Here is a 22,773-nt window from a genome sequence, read left to right as displayed (position 1 = left end):
AGGAAAAAGAGGAGGAAGAAAAGTGAGGCAAAGAATCATCTTGAGAAGACGTAGATTCAACGACAAAGGAATCAGGATACTGGTCTTGGCGACAGGTTCAACAATTCATTCCTAAAATATGCTGTTGTAAACTCTTCACTTGGCCTCCATGCTCAGCTCTTATTACTGAAGTCAGAGGAACTTCCTCGCACTAAGACAAATTGCAGCATATAGGGATTGTACAGAGCAGATTCAAAAGAAGAACTGTGCCCTAGATGAATCAGGATATCACAATTTAATGTCTGTATTACGAGTGAATTCAATAATTAAGTATTTAGATACTGAAAAGGACACCCTCTGTCTGATAGTCAGAAAAATCAAAAATACAAGTTACGATATCGCTAAATCCTGCTCACTTTACTCACACAATTATTACTGCCCTGCAGTAGTGCTTTCAGGTCCTAATTGCGGATCATGGCCCCAACATACTAGGTACTGTGTGCACAATGAAAAGATGGTCCATGACCCAAAGAGCTTATGATCCAAGTATAAGATGAGACATGACAGGTGAATACAACAAACAGGGTGAGGACCAGGCAACCGTGAGAGGACAAATACAGTAAAAAGCAGTGATCACAGCACAGGCTGAGACCTTGGTATTGTCAATGCAAGTAACCTCAGTTATAGTCAATGGGACTACTTTTGTGAGTAAGGCAAGCAGGATTTGGTTCTAGTGTATGAAGGACACATGGATAACAACCCCTTTTGACTCCCCTCAGAGAACAGTGATTTCTTTCTCTTATTTTTTAGCAAACTTTTAGTCAGTCTAGCTGAAATTAATCAACAAGACTGAAGTTCATCACAGTGTGCACATTTCCGATACTATGGCCTAACTCCACTTGTCATGGAATCACTTGAATTCACACACATTAGAAGAAACATACAACTAATCTGTACTGCTGTTAGTGCTTACAGGAACAATGTGTGTATCTGTGTATTGTGAGGACAACAGACCTTTATACAAGAAAAGTCTACAAACAAAATAAATTACTACAGCTGAAAGCCTACAGCATTTCACAAATCACAAAATTAGGCAAAGTTTATCTTTACAGCAACCACTCTCATGAAGGGTAACATTTACAAAGAAGCCCAAGAAATATATGGTGTGAGACTTCAAAAGAAGGCTGCAAACCTAAGTTCCTTTTCCATTACCACTTTCTATGCATGCAAGAATGGGGGGGAAGCATTCAAAGTTTTCCAATCAACCTGTTTTCATGCAGTTTCCTTAAAAGCAGGTGAAACTATTGTTTAGAGCAGCAGTTCTCAAATTGTGGGTCAGGACCCCAAAGTGGGGACCCTATTTTAATGGGGTCACCAAAGCTGGTGTTAGATTTGCTGGGGCCTGGGGCTGAAGCTGACAGCTGAGCCCTACCACCAAGGGCTGAAGCCCACACCCAAGGGCTTGAGTCCTGAGCAGCGGGGCTCAGGTTACAGGCCTACACCCCCTACCCCTGCTCTGGTGGTGGGGCTTGGGTGTGCTCAGGCTCCAGCCCAGCCTCCTGAGGTCATGTAATAATTTTTGTTGTCAGAAGGGGGTCACAGTGCAATGAAGTTTGAGAACTGCTGATTTAGAACAAAAGAAAAGCAACTTCTCAGTTTGCAAAGCTCTGACGTAATGAGGGAAATTCCAAACAAAAGGTCTTTATTATAGTTCTACATAAAACTCCATTGTGTTTAAAATAGAACACTACTCCCATAAAGCAAGAGTAATTGTTAGAGTCTCCACTGGAATAAAATTAGGTACTTTCCAATAAAATTTATCTGCAAGTTCAGAAGTGCACAATAATTACTTAGGTCAAATTCACCAAAATCCATATAATCATTCATAGTTTTTTGAAGCAGAGAAAAGAAAAGTGGTGTTTATTCTTCCCAAGTCCACTTAGACACATTTCAGAAAATAAATATAAAGGAAAAAACAGCCATCAAGACATGGGAGTAAAGCATGTAACGCTCTTTGCACATCCGTGGAAGAAGAAATCCCTTCCAGAATGTACAAAAGCTAGCTGTGAAAGAAAAATAAATTACATTTCAAATCTCTAAGGCTGGTGAAAGCAACAGATGAAGCCTAACTGGAGTTAAAGCCGTTTTAACGCCAATCACAAACAACTCTTTTGAAGCAGACTGATAATTTGCCTAATAACAAGCATCTGTTCTTTTTTAGAAACAGTACTTTTTTATAAATTGTAAATGCTACATTTTATGAAATTTCCATCGCTCAATGCTTAGTTACTCATTAGAAACAGTTTTCCTGGTTTATATAATCAATAGGCATAAGTATGATCATTCTCAGTACAAAACAATCTGCAGCACATGATGAACAGTTCATCAGAACTGGTATTTTCAGGCAAAGAGTACTGGATTATTATAATTTAATAATTCTGCAAAATAGTAAAAATAACAGAATGGGGAAACCAATTTAACAGTTTGATGTAAATATTTCCCTATTAGCTTGGCTGTCACTTGGTAAAATATACAGATATGAACATCAGTGAAGATATTGAAAGAAGTCCACAGTGATTAAAGTCCCAGTAACATAACAGGGAAAGCACATTTCTGAAATCTGTAGTTATGTACAGCATATAAAATGCAGTAGATTAATTTAATACTTTACCAACTGAACAACAACATCAAATAGAAAAGATTCCCTACAATAGGCCTTATAAATATATTCCAAACACTTAAAGTTCATAAAAACCAAGTATCAACAACTGGTAGAAAAATAACCTTTTCTGTTTAGTTTTTTCCTCCTGAATTTATTATATAAGAATGAGTAAATAAGTAAAATATACTCTACATTATAAGATAATGATCTATATAGATCAGGGGTCGGCAACCTTTCAGAAGTGGGGTGACAAGTCTTCATTTATTCACTTTAATTTAAGGTTTCACGTGCTAGTAATACATTTTAACGTTTTTAGAAGGTCTCTCTCTCTAAGTCTATAATATATAACTAAAGTATTGTTGTATGTAAAGTAAATAATAGTGCAGCGAGATGAGCAGGGCCAGAGGCTGGTATCCCAGGCTGGCAGCGAACTGAGTGGGGCCAGTGGGCAGGACCCCGGCTGGCACGGGGCAGGTGGCTGGAACCCCAGACCGGCTGCAGGCTGAGTGGGACCGGTGGCCAGGACTCTGGCTGGCAGGGGGCTGGCGGCCAGTATCCCAGGCCGGCTGCGGGCTGAGCTGAGCCGGCAGCCAGTATTCCAGGCCAGCAGTGGGCGGAAAAGGGCTGGCATCCTAGGCCGGCAGTGGGCAGAGCAGGACCGGCGGCCAAGATCCCTTCCATCCACCGGCCAAGGTGCCAGCTGCCAGCCCCACTCAGCCTGCTGTCGGCCTGGGGTTCTGTTCATCGAGGCCGGCAGCAGGCTGAGTGGGGCTGGCAGCCGGGACCCCAGCTGGCAGCAGAATGCCACTAAAAATCGACTTGTATGCAACCTCTGGCACGTGTGCCGCAGGTTGCTGACCCCTGATATAGATAGTTCTAACCATGACCATATCTAAAAGCAAAAACTAAATGTAACTCCTTAATTTATTACATACCCTATTTCTTTTTGTGCCAACATCTAATCTGTATTTAATGAAATGAAGTACTTGAGCAGTGAGAGAGATGCCAAGCATTATGCAATCCCAGCAACCTGAATAGGGACAATCTTCACAATTTTGACCTCTCTACTATCGAGTTTCAAAGCTCCTGAGCTGCACTTGATAACCTTGCTATACACAGGAACACTCAGGCAGAGAACTGAAGGGTATGTAATAAAAAAACAAATCTGAAGCATGCAGTCATGCAATGGCAGGCAGATCTGATGCATTTTCTGTAGGCGATGAAAGGAGAAAATTACTGCATTAACTCAACTCTTCAGTTATTACAAATCTCTCTAAGGTACTATGAAAGGAATAGCATAAAACATGAATGAAGTAGCTCTATTAATGTTTAAACTTTTTTAAAACAGCCAGAATCAGTGATTTTATACACACTTTCATTGATAAACAGTGAAACAGAAGCAAAGAATAATATGCGACTTGTGAAATTCAATAGTATCAGAGTTTACAACAAAATCATTTTGCAGAGAAGATTGTCACGTTTTATGCCATTCAGATTAGCTCTACCAAATCTTTCTAATCTGAGTGAATCATGCTAATTCTATGTTCTAGATTCTGCCACATAAACAGGCCATTTCGTGCAGGGTTCTTACCACTAACAAGGCACTATCATCAGTGTGCTGAGACCTTCTGGATGGAAAAGGACACTGAGGAGGTGGGAGAGATGGAGGAATGTCAGAAACATACAAACACAATGACATAATATACAAACTCACACAAACATTCTGGAATATGGTGAGTTTCTTTATGTTGATAGCATTTTGGGGCAATTTTGCTATACGATTTACAATGCAATATAGTATGTGTAACTAAACAATAGAAAATGTATTAATATGTAGTCACGTGATCTGTGGTTAGAATGTGTTTGTAGCAATTCAAGAACAAATTATTTTATTTTCTGTTGCTGTTCTTTTTCTTACTGTGGAATTGCAAGGGAATCCTTAGAAAATATTACAAATTAGAAGACTATCAAGTAAGAAAGGAGGAAAAACGGTCCAGTATGCATAATTTTCACATGAAAGAGTCAACTGGAAAATGCTTCTCAACTAATTTTCTGCATACTGTAGTCATCAATGCTTCTGATCTGATTAATACTGCCAACTAGATTATCTTTCAATAGGATAAAAAGCTATTTTATTACTCTACAGAAATTTGATGTGGAAAATGAACAAATGCCATTAGATCAGGTCTGCTTTTAAGCCATGATCTGTTTCAGCACAGCGTGAAACCATTTAAAAAATATTTTCAAGTATAATTTAGTTATTAGAGTTTAGGTAATTAGAACAGCAAAACCAAAGCTAGTATTGTTTATTGGTAACACAAAAAGTTCTGATGTTTCATTTTCAGGGGTAATTAGTAATTTAACAATAATGAAATATGTGAAGAAAGAGAAGAGAGGACACTAGGACAGAAATGACTGCAACACAGTACAAGTGCTTATTTTAGTATTCCTAATAGAAAGTTAATTAATCTAGCTGCACTGCTTCAAGAAGAATCTTAAATGTAACATGAAGTGTATTATATATAAACATGAAAAGCACCCAAAAGCAACACAACAAAACACACGGAGTACAGAGGAATCATACATGAAACAGAAGGAAAAATATGGCATATTACTGCTATGATAAGCAACAAAAAGAAGAATTGTCATTGTTTAGCTCCTGCACAGTTTTCTTTAAACTAACCACCTAATGTTACACCACAAGCAACAAAATGTTCCAACAGAGGGTACTAAAAATCAGGGATAAAGTCAGCCCACACCTTAATACACTTTGCTGCTCTTACCTCACTATCCAGAGGACTTTGCTTCTGAGGACTCTGGGATGCCTTTTGCTGCAGAACAATCAAAGGAATGAGTTAATAGGAGTTGATAGGAAAGCATAAACTTGACTATAACAGGAATAAGAAAGCAGTATTTAGAGGTGTTTTAAAACATTGGAAGTCTTAATTTTAAATAAAATAGGGACCGAGGAACTTTCAAGTTTTCACTAAACTAAACTAAGTGAATATTTTCAGTCTAAAACTTCTATATCATTTTAAAAACATTTTAATATTCAAGTTATACAAAAAGCCCCAAACATTTCCCAAAACAGGAAGTACCTAGCTGAAAATATCTAACTGCTCATGAATAACAATGTTTTCATTCAGTTCTCTTGAAGTCTAGTAACAATTATTCTATGAGAGTCAATTGTTTTGGGCACTCATGTAAGACCTTTAAACAGTAGTAATGATGTAACATTGCTAACAATCATATGTGTTACAATTCTGTGGAATTTTAGCACAAAAGCATGCATATGAAACACATCAAGTCTGAAAGGGAGAGGGGCTTCCGTCTTTAACAAAGACGGCTCTTCTCCCAAGTGTTGCGAAGAGTCCGAGCTAAACAGATTTTTATAGAAATCAGAGTTTTGAATGGTCCACTAAAATTCCTTCCTTAAAGTGGCTTCATACATTACAAAGACACAAAATGACAATCTTCTTCCCTTGCAGTATCAGAGGGGTAGCCATGTTAGTCTGGATCTGTAAAAGCTGCAAAGAGTCCTGTGGCACCTTATAGACTAACAGACGTATTGGAGCGTGAGCTTTCGTGGGTGAATACCCACTTCGTCGGATGCATCCCACGAAAGCTCATGCTCCAATACGTCTGTTAGTCTATAAGGTGCCACAGGACTCTTTGCTGTTTCCCTTGCAGGTCATCCTTAATCATCAAGTGTAACTGTAGCATTTTCTTTGTGATAGCTAGAGCTGAATGTGCTAATCACTGATAGAAAAAGAGATCTAAGGTGTGGAAATTGGTTAGACCATAGTCCCCTCTCATCTGTACAACCACCTCCTCATCTTCCAAATCTCTCCCCAAAGCCTACTTCTTTCTACATTTTCTCCAACAAGGCCAACCTTATCAAATCTAAATTAATGAGAAAAGTGATGAACATAATGTACCCTCTGTGAAAACAAGACATTTTGTAACTGTAAACCTCCTCTCTCCATTTCTCTAATATCATCTCTCCCTGCATCAAGCTATAGTTATAACTTAGATTGGAAGTTTCCAGGAGCAGAGACTATTTCTTTGTTCTCTTTGTAAAACGTCATGCACACCTATGGCGTGATACACCAATGTTAAATAATAATTAGGACTCTGTGTCTGTCATGGAGGTCGCAGAAGTCACGGATTCCATGACCGCCGTGATTTCTGCAGCAGCCAGCGTGGCAGACCCCAGGGACAGCTGCTCAGTGGCCGATACAGCTGGCTCCGGAGCCCCCCTGAGCAATGGTCTCGGCAGCCACAGCTTGGCGGCCCTCAGCAGTGGTCCCGGGAGCAGCCAGAGCAGCAGCAGGGATGTGGCCTTGGGGGCAGCCAGAGCAGTCACTGCTCAGCTCCCCCCCCACCCCGAGCAGCGGCTCCCCCCAGAACCCCTCAACTAAGATTTACTCACAGGTATTTTTAATAAAAGTCATGACAGCTCACGGGCAATAAAAAAAATTCACGGGCCCGTGACCTGTCCATGACATTTATTAAAAATATCCATGACTAAATGGCAGCCTTAATAATAAGCCACATGATTCATTTTGTGAAGGACCCAGGAAAGGTACATATTAGACATCAAGTAAATCCTAAAATGACTGACTTTGACAAAGTCAAGCACAGCTTCCCTCTGGATCTGTTTTGTTCTCATCCTGTCCTCCTCATACTGCAGTGCTGCGAGCTGGGCCTCTCTCCGCGTGCGCTCCACTACGTGCTCTCGCCTTCGATGAAGTTCAACATCTGTATGAGAGATCTGGAACAAAATAATTGTCCATTGCTTATCAAAAGAAATGCATTAGGCTGCAAGATTGAGGATAGGTGCAAAGAGGGCGGCAGGGGGATTATGGAGTCACAACCCATGTTTTTTGTGGATCAACTGAGTACAAGCAAGTTAGTTTGTCATAAAAGAGAAACACACTCAAGAGTAAATCAAAGATGTACAGTATTACCTGACTATGGTTGCTGGACAGAGATAGAAGGTAAGATGAATCAGCTGGGGCTCTGATAAATAGAAAGACAGCCATACAAAGAGTAAGTATACCATTCTCATTACATTTCATCATTCTTCACACATCAACAGTCAACAATGATAAGGTATGCTAATCAACACAGAATAAATAACTATGTTTTGTAAATTAACACACAAGTTGTTAAATCCAACTGCAGCAACAATGATCTAATATCTAATAATTTCTTATTATATCACAGACAATGGACAATAGTTTGTGTCACTAAAGTCCTTTTACAGCTGAAAGTGTATTGACAAAAGTGTGAAATTTGGCTTATCTCAGAACTATATTCAGAACTTAATACCACTATCCAGGGTGAAAATGAGCCGGTACGGGCCGGTACTCCGTACTGGTAAGAATCCGCACCAGCCCATACCCAGCCCACGTTAAAGCGCTGCCGGGGCAGTACTTTAATGTCTCTGCTCCTTTTGCCTCCTGTCAGGGCCCTGCCGGTAGGGTCGAGCAACGTTAAGGACGGTCCTTTGCCACGGCAGCAGTTTAATGTTGCTGCGCCCTCAACCCTCCCCCCTGCAGCACTTTAATGTCCCTGCCCCTTTTGTGCCCCTGGCCACTGACAGGCGGGGCGGGGGAGGGGCAAAGGCAGCAGCTATCCTGGGGCCAGCGATTTAAAAGGGCTGTTCCCCAGCCCCGTCCCTTCTGCCCGAGGCCCTGCCCCTTCCAGGGGCCAGAGCCACTCCTCCGTACCGGTAAGTGTCCTCAGTTACTTTCACCCCTGCCACTGTCTGACAGCTTTCAGTAACTTATTTATTTCACTGTCTCTAACACCTTTTTAGTTCAACCCCATATCAAGAAGTAATTGATTATCAGGCCAATTATTGAAGAGATACTTGATTTTAAAACAGAAATCACATGCTTCTTTTCACAACCTCTCTGCCTTGTCTACGTAACTCCTTTGTCCTTGGTGTCGCTCTCTGTCCTGCATCAAGCTTAGTGTTTCTGGTCTTCGTAATTCATCATTATCCCTGAAAGTAAACAAAGATTGGAGGTTGGTTACTGATGCACACAAATGGCAAACAAATGTAATTTTTTTTTTAATTATCAGGTGCTTATAAAAATAAAATTACTAAACAGTTAACTTCCGATAACATTCAAGACTAAATTTAAAAGATGACCAAAGCAAGAAAGTTCAGATTTAAGGCTAGGCTAACAGCTGTTGTAATATAAATATTAAATCACCCTAGTAATATCACTATTGATTACAACAATTTTAAAAGGTGCAAAAAGACGGAATTTCTGTTTTAACATTGAGTTCTTGGCTTTTGGAGTGCAGCTAAATCTGGGAAGGGCATTAGTTAAAAAAAAAGTCAATGAAGAACTTCATTATTCTTTCTCACACTTTCAGAACAAATCTGCTTAGTTCATTGATCAAAAGATTATTTTCTAACAGCCAGTGTTGCAAACTCCATCTGAATCCCTTCTGTCTCATATATGAACACCAGAAACAGACATCTGTGAAGTCCTTAGCTAATAATTTGTTTGCTTGTAAGTGAGGGAGAACAGAACACAACTTGAAATGAATCAATTAAATTAAATGTCCAGTAACAGTGTCAGTAACAAAAGAAGGCATACGCAAAAAGCATCTGAGTTTTCACTATGAATTGTTCTCTAGTTTAAAACATAAGGCAAAATATTTTTAAAAACAGGCACTTAAGTAATAGATGCAAGATGTACCTCCTCAGGTACAAACAAAACTGAGCACACAAAATATGCAGCTGCATGGGCAAAACAGGTAACTGCATTCAAATGAGTAACTGCACACGTTCCACGAGGATGTACTTTGTGTACACAACTAAGATGCCTATTTTTAAAATTAAGCTCTATATGTCAGATGCTATGTGTGACGCACCCATTACTGTGTTGACTGGCAGGAAGAACACTGGGTAAAGTGAGCAACAAAATCCAAACTCCATATGCAGCTCTAAGTAGCACGTAGCATTGCTGAATCAGGAACTTTTTACAGACTGCACGCTTGTGCAAGCTGTATTTAACTAGCTACTCTTAAGATGAAGTCTGAATTACGTCTAGCTTTACAAGGTCTTTAATGCTCCAGTGTGCTTTGGAGAAGGAAAAAAAAAGGCTTCCTGCCAAGGCATTTACAGAAAATTGTTGTGGGAGCAGTTTACAGCTTACGTTGTTGGCACAAGCAAAATATTCCAGTACTATGAACTTCATAATACCAAAATAAAATAAAATAAAATAAAACTAATTAATTTTGCACGGCGATTTTTCCTTAATTCGGAAGCAACAACAATATGGTCTGATTTTTTTAGTATTTCATTAAGAATTCTATTTCGCTGCGGTGTAATAACAATGTGCTGTTATTTAGTTAGATGTTGGATTATAAGCCTCTGCTTAAAGATCAGCTGCCGCCCCTGAGTTAAACTTTGAAATCATCTGAACCCTATTGAACTATATAATTTCCTTTATTGTCATTGCAGACTGCCAAGATTTGTATACGTAAATAGAAGGTCTCTCCTGTCTAACTAGACTTGTCTTGTCCTATTTTCTTCAGCTGTGTCATGCAGTCCAATGTCTGAAGTCTCTTAAGTTATTTCCATGTAAAACACAAATCAAAAGGCAGGTAAAAAGAGTCTTTTCGGACCAAGGCACTCATCATTTGTGGAGGAGATAGCAGGCTGCTCTATTATTTCAAAGTTTACTAGTGGACACTACAGGGTAAGGAATTCTGACACATGCTGAATCAGTTACCACCTCTGATGTCAGTACAGCTACTGCATATGCACATTAACTGCATGAATCCGAATTCCTTAGAAAAATCCATGAAGGGTAGTTGCTTTCCATGTGCCTAACAGCTTTTGAAAAATCGATCTGTTGTTCTTAGTTTCACTTTCCCTATAATAACCAGAAGAGATAGGTCCAATTTAAGGGAATTGCCAATTTCATTAAAAAAAATTTGCTTCTAGTTAGGGCATAAAGAGTGAAGTATCCAAAACCTGTGCGTGTCTTACTCCAATACAGTGTTTCTCAAATGTGGTCACCATGGCTGCATGCAGTCACCAGGGGCTTTTCTTGCAGCCACAGCCTCCTGGGTGAGGGGTGGGGAGCTACCCTCCCCCAGGACTGCCAGTAGGGGCTGGTCTACATCCCCTTCTGGAGCCACAAACACTGTAGGAGCAGGCGGCCAGCATGAGTTCCCCACCTTCCTGGGGACAGTAGGGCTCAGGCTTAAGCCCTGTGGTGGTGAGCGACAGACTGGCCATTCAGCAGCAGGCTCCATCCCCCAGCCGCAGGACTCCAGATTCACCCCCACACATTGCCCCTGTTCCCCACTGCCTCCTCCAGTCGCCATCTGTGCACCAGGGACCCAGGCTCCCACCCTGGGCTCACTCCTGCAGCCTCCCATCTATCCCCCCATTGCCCCTTGGCCCCCTACCCACTTCCCCATCCAGGGCTTAATTTGCCCCCAGCTTGCCGGGGCAGAGTCAGTCTGTTGTGAAAAGTGATATTACTAATATCACTTTTCACAGCCTCCCTCTAGCTGGCAAGTCTGTTATGAGAAGTGATATTAACAAATATACAAATGTCACTTTTCACAGTAGCATCCTTACTAACTAGCAAGTCTGAAGGAAAAAAAAAAAAGCAACCACATTAAAAAAAAAAAAAAAGCAAAACATGCAAAGCACCTTATTTGTGTTTCTATTCTGTTTAGGTCCAGTAAAGAATAGATAACTGTACGTTATTTTTAATTATTGAGTCTGCTCAGTCCCTGCATACCCAGTTTTAACCAAAAGCAAAAACAGCTCAGTGACCTATCAAAACTGACAGAACCTTAACTTCAACTGCATTAATGAGGCACTATAAATACACTGAATTGTATCTCCTCTCCTTCTGCTCTTGCCTCTGGGCATCCTTCCATTTGACTCCCTAAACCTGAAATACTCTTCTTTATCCTGCCCACCATGTTGCCATTCTCGCCAGCTCTCAGCTTACCCCACACTTCTTCCACAACAAGGATGAATCTTACTATTCCAAAAGTGACTATCCTAAAAATTCTGTGTGACCCTCAAGAAGCTTGTGTCATTAATTCATGCCAAACAAACATATGATTTTATTGATGTAATCCTTGCTTTCCTTTCCTTCTAATCTCCCTTCCTCCGTGGGATTTAAGGTTTTGTCTATACATCTCTACCTCGATATAACGCTGTCCTCATGAGCCAAAAAGTCTTACCGCGTTATAGGTGAAACCACGTTATATCGAACTTGCTTTGATCTGCCGGAGTTCACACCCCCCGCCCCTTCCCCCCTGGAGCACGGCTTTACCATGCTATATCCGAATTCATGTTATATCAGGCAGCGTTATATCGAGGTAGAGGTGTACTAGCAAAGTGCACTTGTTTAATTTATCAGAGGGGTAGCCGTGTTAGTCTGAATCTGTAAAAGCAGCAGAGAATCCTGTGGCACTCTAACTAAATTAGCGCAAACTCCTCATATAGATTCACTTAAAACATTTTAATCCTTGCTTATATTGATTTAGCTTAAATTCAGAATTTATAGAGATTTAGCTTGCACTGATAAATTTCCAACTTAAGCTAAAATTGATATTAGCGTGCGTTAAACCAGTTTAAATGTATTGGAATTTAAGAAGTTAGACTTTTAAGACATTTTAGTTAAACCTGTGAACTTTTGTACTATAGACAATGTTTTCGTCACCTTACTGCATCATTCCTCATTTTAATTAGACTGTAAGTTCCTGGGATGGGAACAATATTCCATTTGTAAAGTGTCGCACATTTCTGACTAGGTAGTAGAAAACTACATCCACTGTTCAGTGTCACTCAATACAATCTGCAATGTAACTTTCAGCTACAATTTCCCACAATCTACAGTATTTTAGCAAGAGAAATGTATGCTCCTCTGCCAATTTGGCCTAGTTATGAAAAGAACATAAATATTTATGCAGGTATAAATATCAGCCATAACATCACAGTGAAATCAAGTGTTGGTTTCAAATGATCATGTAGATCATATATTTTTCAGAGTAGGGCACCTATTACACACACTGGCACTATCATGAATAAATGTACTTTCATCAGGTTCTTCTACCTAGTTTGATGCAAGTATCGTCTTGAGTCTTCTGTTCTCTGAAAATCTCTGATGGGTACTGGCTTTACTGGTGAGCCCTAAGCAAACAAAACAGAAGACAATGAAGTTAGTCATATATCCAGAATGCTGTACATGCAAGTCTAAGAATTTCGATTAAACCAAACTAAGTGTAGGTTCCATCAATTTGTCTAGATCCAAAGGTATGATTAGTGGTTGTTAAGATAGCTGACAAAGAAACAAAATAAAACACAACCAATGGAAGATATTGGAAATGATGAAGAATCATTTTTGTACCGTGTATGTAATTTACTGAAAGTTTAATTTCTAAATTAAGCATACCTGTTGATGAGTTATACTGTAAAAAACTGATCTACCTGGCTATGTGGATGAAGTATAGGTATAAAATAACTAATGTAACTTATAAGGTGTATGGTGCTGGAGACCAAAGTACACATCTACAGTTTTAGCATAGTGTATTCCAGGCTCTCTCAGACAATAAGATTCAACAGCTGGTGTTCTGTGATGATACCATATAGACAAACCAGAGAGACAGAAAGGAAAATGTTAGGAAAAAGTCAGAGGATCTGAATGAAAACACTGGTTGTTCGGTTTTGGCTATTAAGTTGGTCATCCTTTTGGGAGCACGTGTATATTGCCCTTGTTGGTCAGTTTTATAAAATTCATCTCAACATCCATCAGTATTGCCAAATACAGATATTCAAGGCTAACTTGCTAGTTCTAATTCTAATTCACATCTACATGAATCATAGACTCATAGAAATGTAGGCCTGGAAGGGCCCTCAAGAGACCATCTAGTCCCTCCCCCAACCTGGCCCCCTCACTGAGGGAAGACCAAGTATATACAGAACTGGGCACTGAATACAGTTATCTACGTCTTAAAATAGAGTCAACCTACTAAAGTGAGATCCTAAAATGTTTTTGATTGCTTTACTGTTAGAATTAAAAATAAATGGGTGAGTTTTACAAATTAAAATGGTACTCATGTTGGTTTATCTCTAAGATGAACCAATGCTTTCTCACTACTAATTTTTAATAGGTTCTTTAATTCTGAAGAACAGTTTATTTTGTATCACTTATTGCTCTTCAGAAAATTCACTCTCAATCTATAGTTCAAATGGTATCACTGTCCCCTTGACCTGATATTGCGTTTATGGCACTTGGAGAATCAATATATTGTCAATGGAAATCTGGGTCACTGCAGATTTCACTAATGTAAGTAGGGGAATGACAAAGTGGACAAAATAAGGACATCATTTAGGACTCCTAAAGAGATACTGACAAAATAAAATAAAGGAAATTAAGAAAGATCTTTACCTCCTGAAAGTATTAAAAGACCTTATGAACACATAGATACATTTTAATTTGAGCACAATGTGTACTGCTTAAGTGCTTTAAGCAAAGTAGAAGATTATCTGAAACAGGTTGCTTATGCACTACATAAGATTACCTCTGTGCTGAGACTCCTTTACACCTACACACAGGGCATGAATTTAGATTAACATGGCATAGAGAAGGCAATATCACATTGCTTAATGTTTCCTGCATTTAATTTTTGTTTTATCCAGAAACTTTACAATTTTCCACTTCCTTGTGTCCAGACTGTCACAGCAGGGATCAGTTTCTCTCGCCTTATGTATAACAGTAGCTATTATAACCAAAGCAAAGATGTTTTTCAGTTGCAGGGAGTCATCATATAGTTTCAAAGAAACAATCATTGAATTTTGGTCAAGTCCATGCTAATCTATATTCAGTCACAAGGTACTAAAATTAAACAAGGACTCAAGACAATTGCATTATAACTGTGTAGGAGTGATCATCCCTCCCCCCAATGCTATCACTTGGAACCAGAACAAGAGCAGTAAAAGCAGTAATTAGTAACAAATGATATTACAAAATATGTAGCAAATTACGGGAAAGCAAATAAGAACCACTTCAACCCATTCTGGGGAAATGGGAACTTGTAGTCTGACCCACAATGCAACTTGAAATGCTACTGCTGGAACAGAGATATCGCTCAGACTTCTAGTGTGCCATTCCAGCTCAAATACCACAGACTACCTTTAAAACAGCAGGCTACTCAAGGATAGAAACAAAAAGTACATTGTTCAGGTTTGTCTGCAATAATAAGCACAAAGACTATGGTTTTTAAGACAAAAAAAAGCTATAGCCTAAGGATGCTTATACTTGTTTTTAGCCACTTATAATCAATTCTCCTTACAGATTTTTAACAAACTTTAAATAACCCTATTTATTGCCCATTTACTGTATCCTGGGATTGACTCATAGAAATATCATGTCACACAGTTAAACACGGAATTTTTGCTCAAAACTTTGTGCATATGCATTTCCAGTTTGTATCTCTGGTGATTTTACAGAGCATTACTCATGGAGCAAGCCATCCTCTGTTACAAAATATCAGACTTTTTAGCAAATCCTCTTTTTCATTTAAAATCCACAATTAAAAGGGATGCCCAGTCTGGTAAATTTATTGGCATTTAATTTACAATCCATAGGAAAGCCCCACCAAATTAACATAGCAGAAAGATCCCTATAACAAGTCCTTGTGCTGATAGAGATCAACACATTAGCTATGTTTTGACCTCAAACAAGCCAGCATTTACTAGGTATTACCAAATGAAGGAGACATGAGTGGTTGCCTGGGTGCAAGCACATATGGGAAGCATCAACTTCAATATTTTCTGAGGGAAGGGTTCCTTTGGGAACCCCCTTTACTCCCACCACATCCCGCAGGAATATTGCCTTTGAACAGAACTCAATATAGCTGCCTGTAGAACTTTTCTGAGTGTCTGATACAGGCGTAGTTTGTAGCAGCTCAGGATTCAAACTCAGATCCTCCGCAAGGCAAAGCTTGTTGCTCCAAGCCAACTGTAACATTGTTTACCAGAGTAAACCTCTACGGATAAGAAATATTAATACCATCACAAAGGCTTTCATTGGGGTATATGAACTCAACTAATTTAAATAAAAGCACCACCTCATGAGAGATTCGCCGTTGTTCAATATATGCCATGAATTGTGAGCTGAGGCTCTCTGACTCCATGCACTTGGGTTGCCTCACCTCTTCCTCTTCCTCCTCAGTGGCACAGCTATCAATATAGTCAATCTGATCCAGATCATGTTCCACTAGACACACATGCACAAAGGAAACACCCATAATTAGATGACCAGTGGTAGAAAAAACATAGCAGCAGTCTCAGCACCTAATGTCTGATTTCACTTTTCCTCCATCTGGGAAAGTGTAAGCTGACATCTTTTGAGTTCTGCCTGGTTCACTAATATTTGTTAAATGTCAGATTTTGGAATAATCTTAAACAGATTTAAAAGCAATGAGAAAAAAAATATGCCAAATGTAACAATTTAAAAAATATGATTATATGTATTTTCTTAATTATTGCAAAAGCAATGTCATCCTTCCCAATTCATTGTTAACAAAGGCCATTGGCTACAATTTTTACTTCTGTATCTTGGACATATCTGACAAGCAAGTAATTACCATCAATTTACAACAAAATAAACATATCATTAGAGGATAGTGATTAATTTATCTAGGCTCTACTTAGCTGGATACTTCCTCATTAATAAAGGAGATGAGGAGAGCCTAGGTTAACACTTGCTCAGTATGAAATGTCAGGCTCTAGACAGAGTCTGATGACCATAAAACAGAGTGTGACCAAGTTATTTGCATGAGGTTGCTTTAAATATGAAAAAGTTAGGTAGCAAAGAAATAGACAATAAAGAAAACAACACAAAAACACTCAGGCTGCAGACATTTTATTAACCAAAGAGGAAGGAAGGAAGGAAGGAATTAAAATTAGGGAACCACAGAAATTAAATGAGGATGAAGCACAGGGTACAGTTCTGCTCTCATTTCTGCCCATGGCCATGTTGCTATCTGGGGCATTTTTTATTCACAACTGCTTTTGTAAGTTTCTGCACAGGGATTTCAAGTGTCACACCATTAAACAAACGGCCTAGTGAAAAGCACTGTGCTGACAGATTGGACATCCAGAGTCAAAAATACTCTGAGGACTCCCATCCCCCTTTCCCCCTCCTTCCACACTAGGTCTTCATGTGCCACACTTCATCATCTCTTATCAGAAAACTCTTGTTAGCACTGATGAAGACATGGGAAAAGAGAGGTCATTATGAGGGGGTCTAGATGCAAGTGTTTTGAAAGGGCCATCACTCAGGATGAAATGGCAGGCACAAGTTCAACTCAGATACCTACTTCAAACATTATTACTTCCTTGTTTTTAAAATCCTGCAAAAACTTGCTCCTGCCTTTCCCCATACATTATCACTCTCTATTCCCCATTCCTTCTTGTCTAGAGCAGGCCTCCTTTGCCTCACCACACAATCTGGCTACTGTAAGTGCCAGAACCATCTCCTCAAACTCCAGCCATCCAAAACAGCTTCCCTGGATCTTTCTGCCTCATTGAATCTCCACCTCATTTAAAATCTTAAGTGAAAACCTCTTTTCTCCCTTAGCTATTTAACTCTAATTTATCTCACTCTCCATTATATTATTTAACAGCTGTGTAAACTCTAAAGCATTGTGAAAGACCATGTGTGTGAAACACCAATTAACAAGTTGATATTGTAGGCAGGGCAAGATAGCACTGTTTGGGGAGGCTGCTAGGCACTTCCTATATATGATAACTTTGCCAAACCGTCTGTACTGATATTTTTTATGCTGGATGTCTACCTCAAGGGGGGAAAAATTAATTTTCAGACAAAATGGCTCAGCTGTTTATGAGAATGAGGCTAGGGAAAAATACATTGCAGCAGAAGAAGGAGATTAGAAGAAGGAGCTGGTGGGGAGAGGGAAGAGACTGAGACTAGTGGGTCGGGAGGAAGAAGACACTGGGACTGGGAACTGGGGTGGGAAGATTGGGACTGGCTGGGAAAGGAGATTGGAACTTGGAGAATACTGAGATCAGATGAGGAGCTGGGAGGGGAGGGGAGAAGACTGGGACTGAGAACCAATGTGTGGGAGACATCTGACGTGGAGCCAGGCTGGTGGTGGTGAACTGGGAATGACTGAGAGAAGAGACTGGCACAAGAAACCGGGGGAACAAAGAATGGAACAGGAGCCTGAGGAGGGAGAATGAACTGGGGAATGTGGGTGGGGAGATATTACTGGAGGCCAAGATGGAGGAGAGAGAAAAATCCGAGAAGAGAAAAGGAGCCCAGGATTACCAAATCTGAGGAGTGGCAACTGACTGAATAGACAAAGAGAACAGAACTGGCACAAGAAGCCGGGGAAGAGAAGAGACAGGTCTGTGATAGGCACAGGTTGGAGGGCAGAGGGAGTCATACTGGGGAAGGAGGGGCTGGTGAGACGCAGAAGGCTCTTTTCCCACTTGAGAACACTCCCCTCTAAAGCCTGGAATAGAACCCAAGATTCTTGAGTCTCACCATTCCTCTGTTGTCAGCAAATAGCTGTGAAACCCACGGACAAAGTGTCCCATCCCCCTCCAGTGCTGGTCCTCACAGAGGATGACAACCTCCTACAGTTATCAGTTACTCTGTCAGCTCAAGTGGCAGAGATCTGTAACCAGATCTAAAGGTTCCAATCCTGCTGATGACTCATGAGAGTGTCAATATCATGCAAAAGCAGTATGTGATCATGTAATTAAAGATGGTATCATAAGGCATATGCAGAAAGGGGCTGAATTAAGGTTGCACAAGCAACCTTATCTTCTGGGTTTTTTTTAACTTTTCAGTGCTTGATTTTGCAACCCTAATAATGTTCTTTAAACGTAATTTGTGTGTGCAATTATAAATATATTGAGCCCCCACCACTTCTTTCGCTTAAAACAGCAAATTACCTGTAACTTCCAAATATACATTTTGGCAACCACCTGAATAATTAGCTATCAAAGACTGCATTTACCTCCACCATTAGTTACAAGGGTGCTCCCTCGGTTCTCCTGGTACTCTCTCTCTCTTCGCAGTCTCTGCTCTTTAGTGATCTCTGCCACTTGCAGAGGGAGGTCTGAGAACTCATCTGTAGGCTTTACAAAACAGACAAAAAAAAACACACTCTCATCCCAGGCATCATCTTTCAGTTAGTTTTCTAACTTGGGCCTCCACTCCACCAGTCCTGCTGGATTTTGCTCCCTAAAACTATTAATTTAAAAGAGACACAACTGCAATGTACAGTTTTAAATAAGGTTGATTTAGGACCTCTCTTCTATTAAGAGTCTGTCTATAGTTTTAATTTATTTTCCCTCTGAAATGAATGCATACGCTAAAACCATTCCAGGCTGGATTCTGAAGGCCCTTGTAAACACCAGGCTCGGAGCACAGTTCGAAGAACACTCCAGGCCTGGGTTGCAGCCATTTGCATAGCTTCCCCAAAAGAACAGAAGAAGCTAGCTCCTGTCTCTTTCTCCCAGTACCCTTATTCCTTGGAGATCTGATCTTGCTTCTTCTAAATGGTTAAGAGAAAATCTATTTGGCCATTTGAAAAAGCTACATATAAAATCTTATTTGGAAAATCTGTGTTAATTTTAAATCTCTCTGTTTACCTGATTTTATTTTAATTAAACAGAAGCTCTTGAGCAATGGATAAAGATTATATGTGCTCATATAATGCAATAACTAGCTCATCTTTTTGTAATTTTTCTTATCACTTGTTTATATTAATTCATTTCTACCACGTGCTCTTCTATATTTTCTCTTCTCTTGGGTTTACACTTTTGCTTTGATTTTTTAAAATGTTTCAAATATTAGTAAAACAAGAAAAGATCCATTTAATATAAAAATGGTGCTAATTCTTTTCCCAGGAAATCAAAAGTAATCTGTGAACTATGGAAATTACATTTTTTATTACACATAAGCATCACTCCCTGAATACTCTTCCAAATCTATGTCTTCATTATTAGTTTCCTGTACAAATATTGCCACTCAACAAAAATAAAGCAACTACACTTACTTCATTCCCTGACCATCTTTTGTCTCCGCTGTCCACACTATTGAAACCAGAATCTAGTGCTCCATAGGGACGACTGGAGTACAGTTCCTCATGGCTGTCAAGCAGATAATTTTAGTCACTCTAATGTGAATGTCACTGAAAAATTCTTACTTGTGACAGAGCTGAAAATGGAGTTAACTGTGGACACAGCTCAGCTCTGCTCAACAACACATTAGAAGTTGTCACATGGCATTCACCATGCATAATACTTTCTAAGAGAATATGTTCTTCCAACTACAAACATTCCCATCTGTTAGCCAACTGACATGATGCAGCTGCCTCGTGCTTTCAAGAGCTGATCTAAGCCTATGCCCCAAACAATTCCGATAAACATTTTTTTTGGCAAACTGACCTATTAAATTCTCCTTTAGCAAGTCAGTTCATTTTATGGTACTCGGGTGTTTTAGTTGAACGACTCTTCCCAACCCTAACCCCAAAATCATTTTGTCCCCAGAGAGAATCACAACCATACATGTGTATTTATTACACATACATACACATGTACAGGAATAAGTATGCAACTCTTTTAGAAGAATGACAATATTTAAAACGTATACTTTATACATCTCTTTTCTGTATCATGCATTATTAATCTAAAATACTCCACAAAAGACACCACATGTTTCAAATGAAATATATCATCACTTGAATTATATACAAATGTAGTTTTCACTTATTAAATTGACTTGTCAATGATTTGCCTAGACACAGACATTACATATGTGCAATGAAGGGATGAAAATATAAACCATAACATAAGGGGCTGTACGGTGCTTTTCCTGCTCTAAGTGGGTACAGAGACTACACAGTTCAGCAGCGTGGCCATCACAGATGTCAAATCTGGCAACTGTTACAGATAGCGACAGCAGCAGTATAACAACGGGACTTGTCTGATCCACTGCAGATGGCATTTCACAATGGATCAACTGTCCTGCTGGCACTTGATGCCCCAGGGAAAACTGCAGCAAACAGCAATTACTGCATAATACACAAGTAAGAATTTCAGGAAGCTGATTGCTTCACCCAAGCATAGATAACTGTAGGTCATTCTCTCACTGGTATTGATCTCCAGTTGTCCCTCTGTTTCAAAATCCCTCACCCAGGAAACACTTATTTTAAAATGACCGTTATTACTATTATTTATGCAGCACTACAGAGTTATGGTGCTTTATAGAAAAAAGTGACAGACTACAGTCCTAAGGAGTTTGCAGTCCTACTTAGACACAAGGGGTATGTCTGCACTGCAATTAGACACCCGTGGCTGGCCCAAGCTCCTGGAACTCAGGCTAAGGCCAGGTCTACACGACGCGCGAAAATCAATTTTAGATACGCAATTTCAGCTACGAGAATAGCGTAGCTGAAATCGATTATCTAAAATCGATCTACTCACCCGTCTTCACCGCGTGGGATCGATGTGCGCGGCTCGCCATGTCGATTCCGGAACTCCGTTGGTTTTGGTGGAGTTCCGGAATCGATGTAAGCGCGCTCAGGGATCGATATATCGCGTCTAGATGAGACGTGATATATCGATCCCCGAGCAATCGATTGTAACGCGCCGATATGGCGCGTCGTATAGACGTGGCCTAAGAGGCTGTTTAATTGTGGTGGACATTCAGGCTGAGGCTGATGCTCTAGCTCTGGGACCCTCCCACCGCGCAGGGTCCTAGAGCCTGGGCTGCAGCCCGAACCCAAATGCCTATACTGTAATTGAACAGCCCCTTAGCCTGAGACAGCTGGCACAGGCCAGTCATGGGTTTTTAATTGCTGTGTAGACATACCCAAGGAGAGGTTACTCACGATGTGCCATAATGGTGGTTCTTTGAGATGTGTGTTCCTACAGGTGCTGCACTTCAAGTATGCTTATACCACTTGTACCTTTGATGGGAGATTTTTGGAAGCAGTGCCCATTCAGCCCATGCATGCAATTCTATGCTTCCTTATGCCCTGTTCTGAGGATACATAAGGCTGCATGGGTGAACTGCCCTTCTCCAGTTCCTTCTCCACTGTCAAGTCTCCAGAGGAAACTCTGAAGCAGAGGGGAATGAAGGCAAGTAATGGAACACCTATATGGACACACACAGTGAAGAACTCCAGTTACTGCACAAGGCAAGTAACCTCTTCTTCTTCTTTGAGTAGTGTCCCTCTTGGTGCTCCACTTCAGGTGACTACCAAGCAGTACCCCCAGCTGGAGGGGAGTCTCTGGAACCAAGTCCAAGACTGAATACAATACAGTATTTCCAAGGGCAGCATCTGCTCTAGAAGACTGGATCACTGCATAATGCTTGGAAAAGGTATGTATGGAAGACCAAGTGGCAGCCTTACAAATATCCAGAACAGAAACAATCTTGAGTAATGCCACAGAAGTAGCTACAGCTTTTATGGAATGGGCCAACGCCCTTGAAAGAGCTGAATATATGAAGTTATAGCACAAAAGGAAACAATCAGAAATCTACCTGAAGAGTCTCTAGGCGGAAATCGCTGAATCTTTGGATCTATCGGCAATAGTCACAGTCTGCGTGACTTCCTAAATGACTTAGTCCTTTCCAAATGAAAGGCTAATGCCCTTCTAAAATCCAGAGTGTGTAAAAAAGGCCTCCACTCTGGACTGATGAGTCTTTGGGGGAAAAAATGGAGGGTGGATAATCTGGTTGATGTGCAGCTCATATGACACCTTAGGTAAAAATGTTGAGTGTGGATGTAACACAACTCTGTCCTTGAAAAACAGTGTAAATGGAGGATCTGCCATTAAAGCCCCTATTTCTCCAATCCCACAAGCAGAGGTAATAACCACCAGAAAGACAAACCTTCGGAGATAAATTAATGAAGGAAGAGGTAGCCATTGGCTTAAACAGGGGGCATAGGGCATCGAAGTACTGCATTCAAATCCCAACTAGGAATGGGTTTCTTAACTTGAGGGAAAGAGTTTCCCAATCCTCTTAGAATCTTACAGTTGTAGGATGGGTGAAAAGTGAGAATCCCTCAACTGCTGAATGAAA

At 40.2% G+C, this 22,773-nt stretch overlaps 1 protein-coding gene across 10 annotated transcripts in view; it reads right to left on the bottom strand.

The window, feature by feature from the left end:
• The window catches only part of LRCH3 (leucine rich repeats and calponin homology domain containing 3), a 104,556-nt gene that overhangs the window by 25,890 nt on the left and 55,893 nt on the right, over positions 1-22,773 (bottom strand). For 4 of the 10 annotated variants that reach the window (XM_075068335.1, XM_032777266.2, XM_075068337.1 and 1 more), the window contains exons 7-15: positions 19,739-19,832; positions 18,695-18,815; positions 15,773-15,921; positions 12,757-12,833; positions 8,559-8,654; positions 7,612-7,663; positions 7,266-7,415; positions 5,425-5,472; positions 4,233-4,286 (exon numbers count right to left, since the gene is read on the bottom strand). In XM_075068335.1, the coding sequence (XP_074924436.1) occupies positions 4,233-4,286; positions 5,425-5,472; positions 7,266-7,415; positions 7,612-7,663; positions 8,559-8,654; positions 12,757-12,833; positions 15,773-15,921; positions 18,695-18,815; positions 19,739-19,832 (841 nt within the window). The remainder of the gene's footprint in view (positions 1-4,232; positions 4,287-5,424; positions 5,473-7,265; positions 7,416-7,611; positions 7,664-8,558; positions 8,655-12,756; positions 12,834-15,772; positions 15,922-18,694; positions 18,816-19,738; positions 19,833-22,773) is intronic. The other 6 variants (XM_075068336.1, XM_032777267.2, XM_075068339.1 and 3 more) reach the window with 3 other exon arrangements.

Source organism: Chelonoidis abingdonii, chromosome 8 (genome assembly GCF_003597395.2).
Source record: "Chelonoidis abingdonii isolate Lonesome George chromosome 8, CheloAbing_2.0, whole genome shotgun sequence".
Taxonomy (NCBI): Eukaryota; Metazoa; Chordata; order Testudines; family Testudinidae; genus Chelonoidis; species Chelonoidis abingdonii.
The sequence above is the reverse complement of the archived record's forward strand: the minus strand, read 5'-3'. Positions and strand labels throughout refer to the sequence as shown.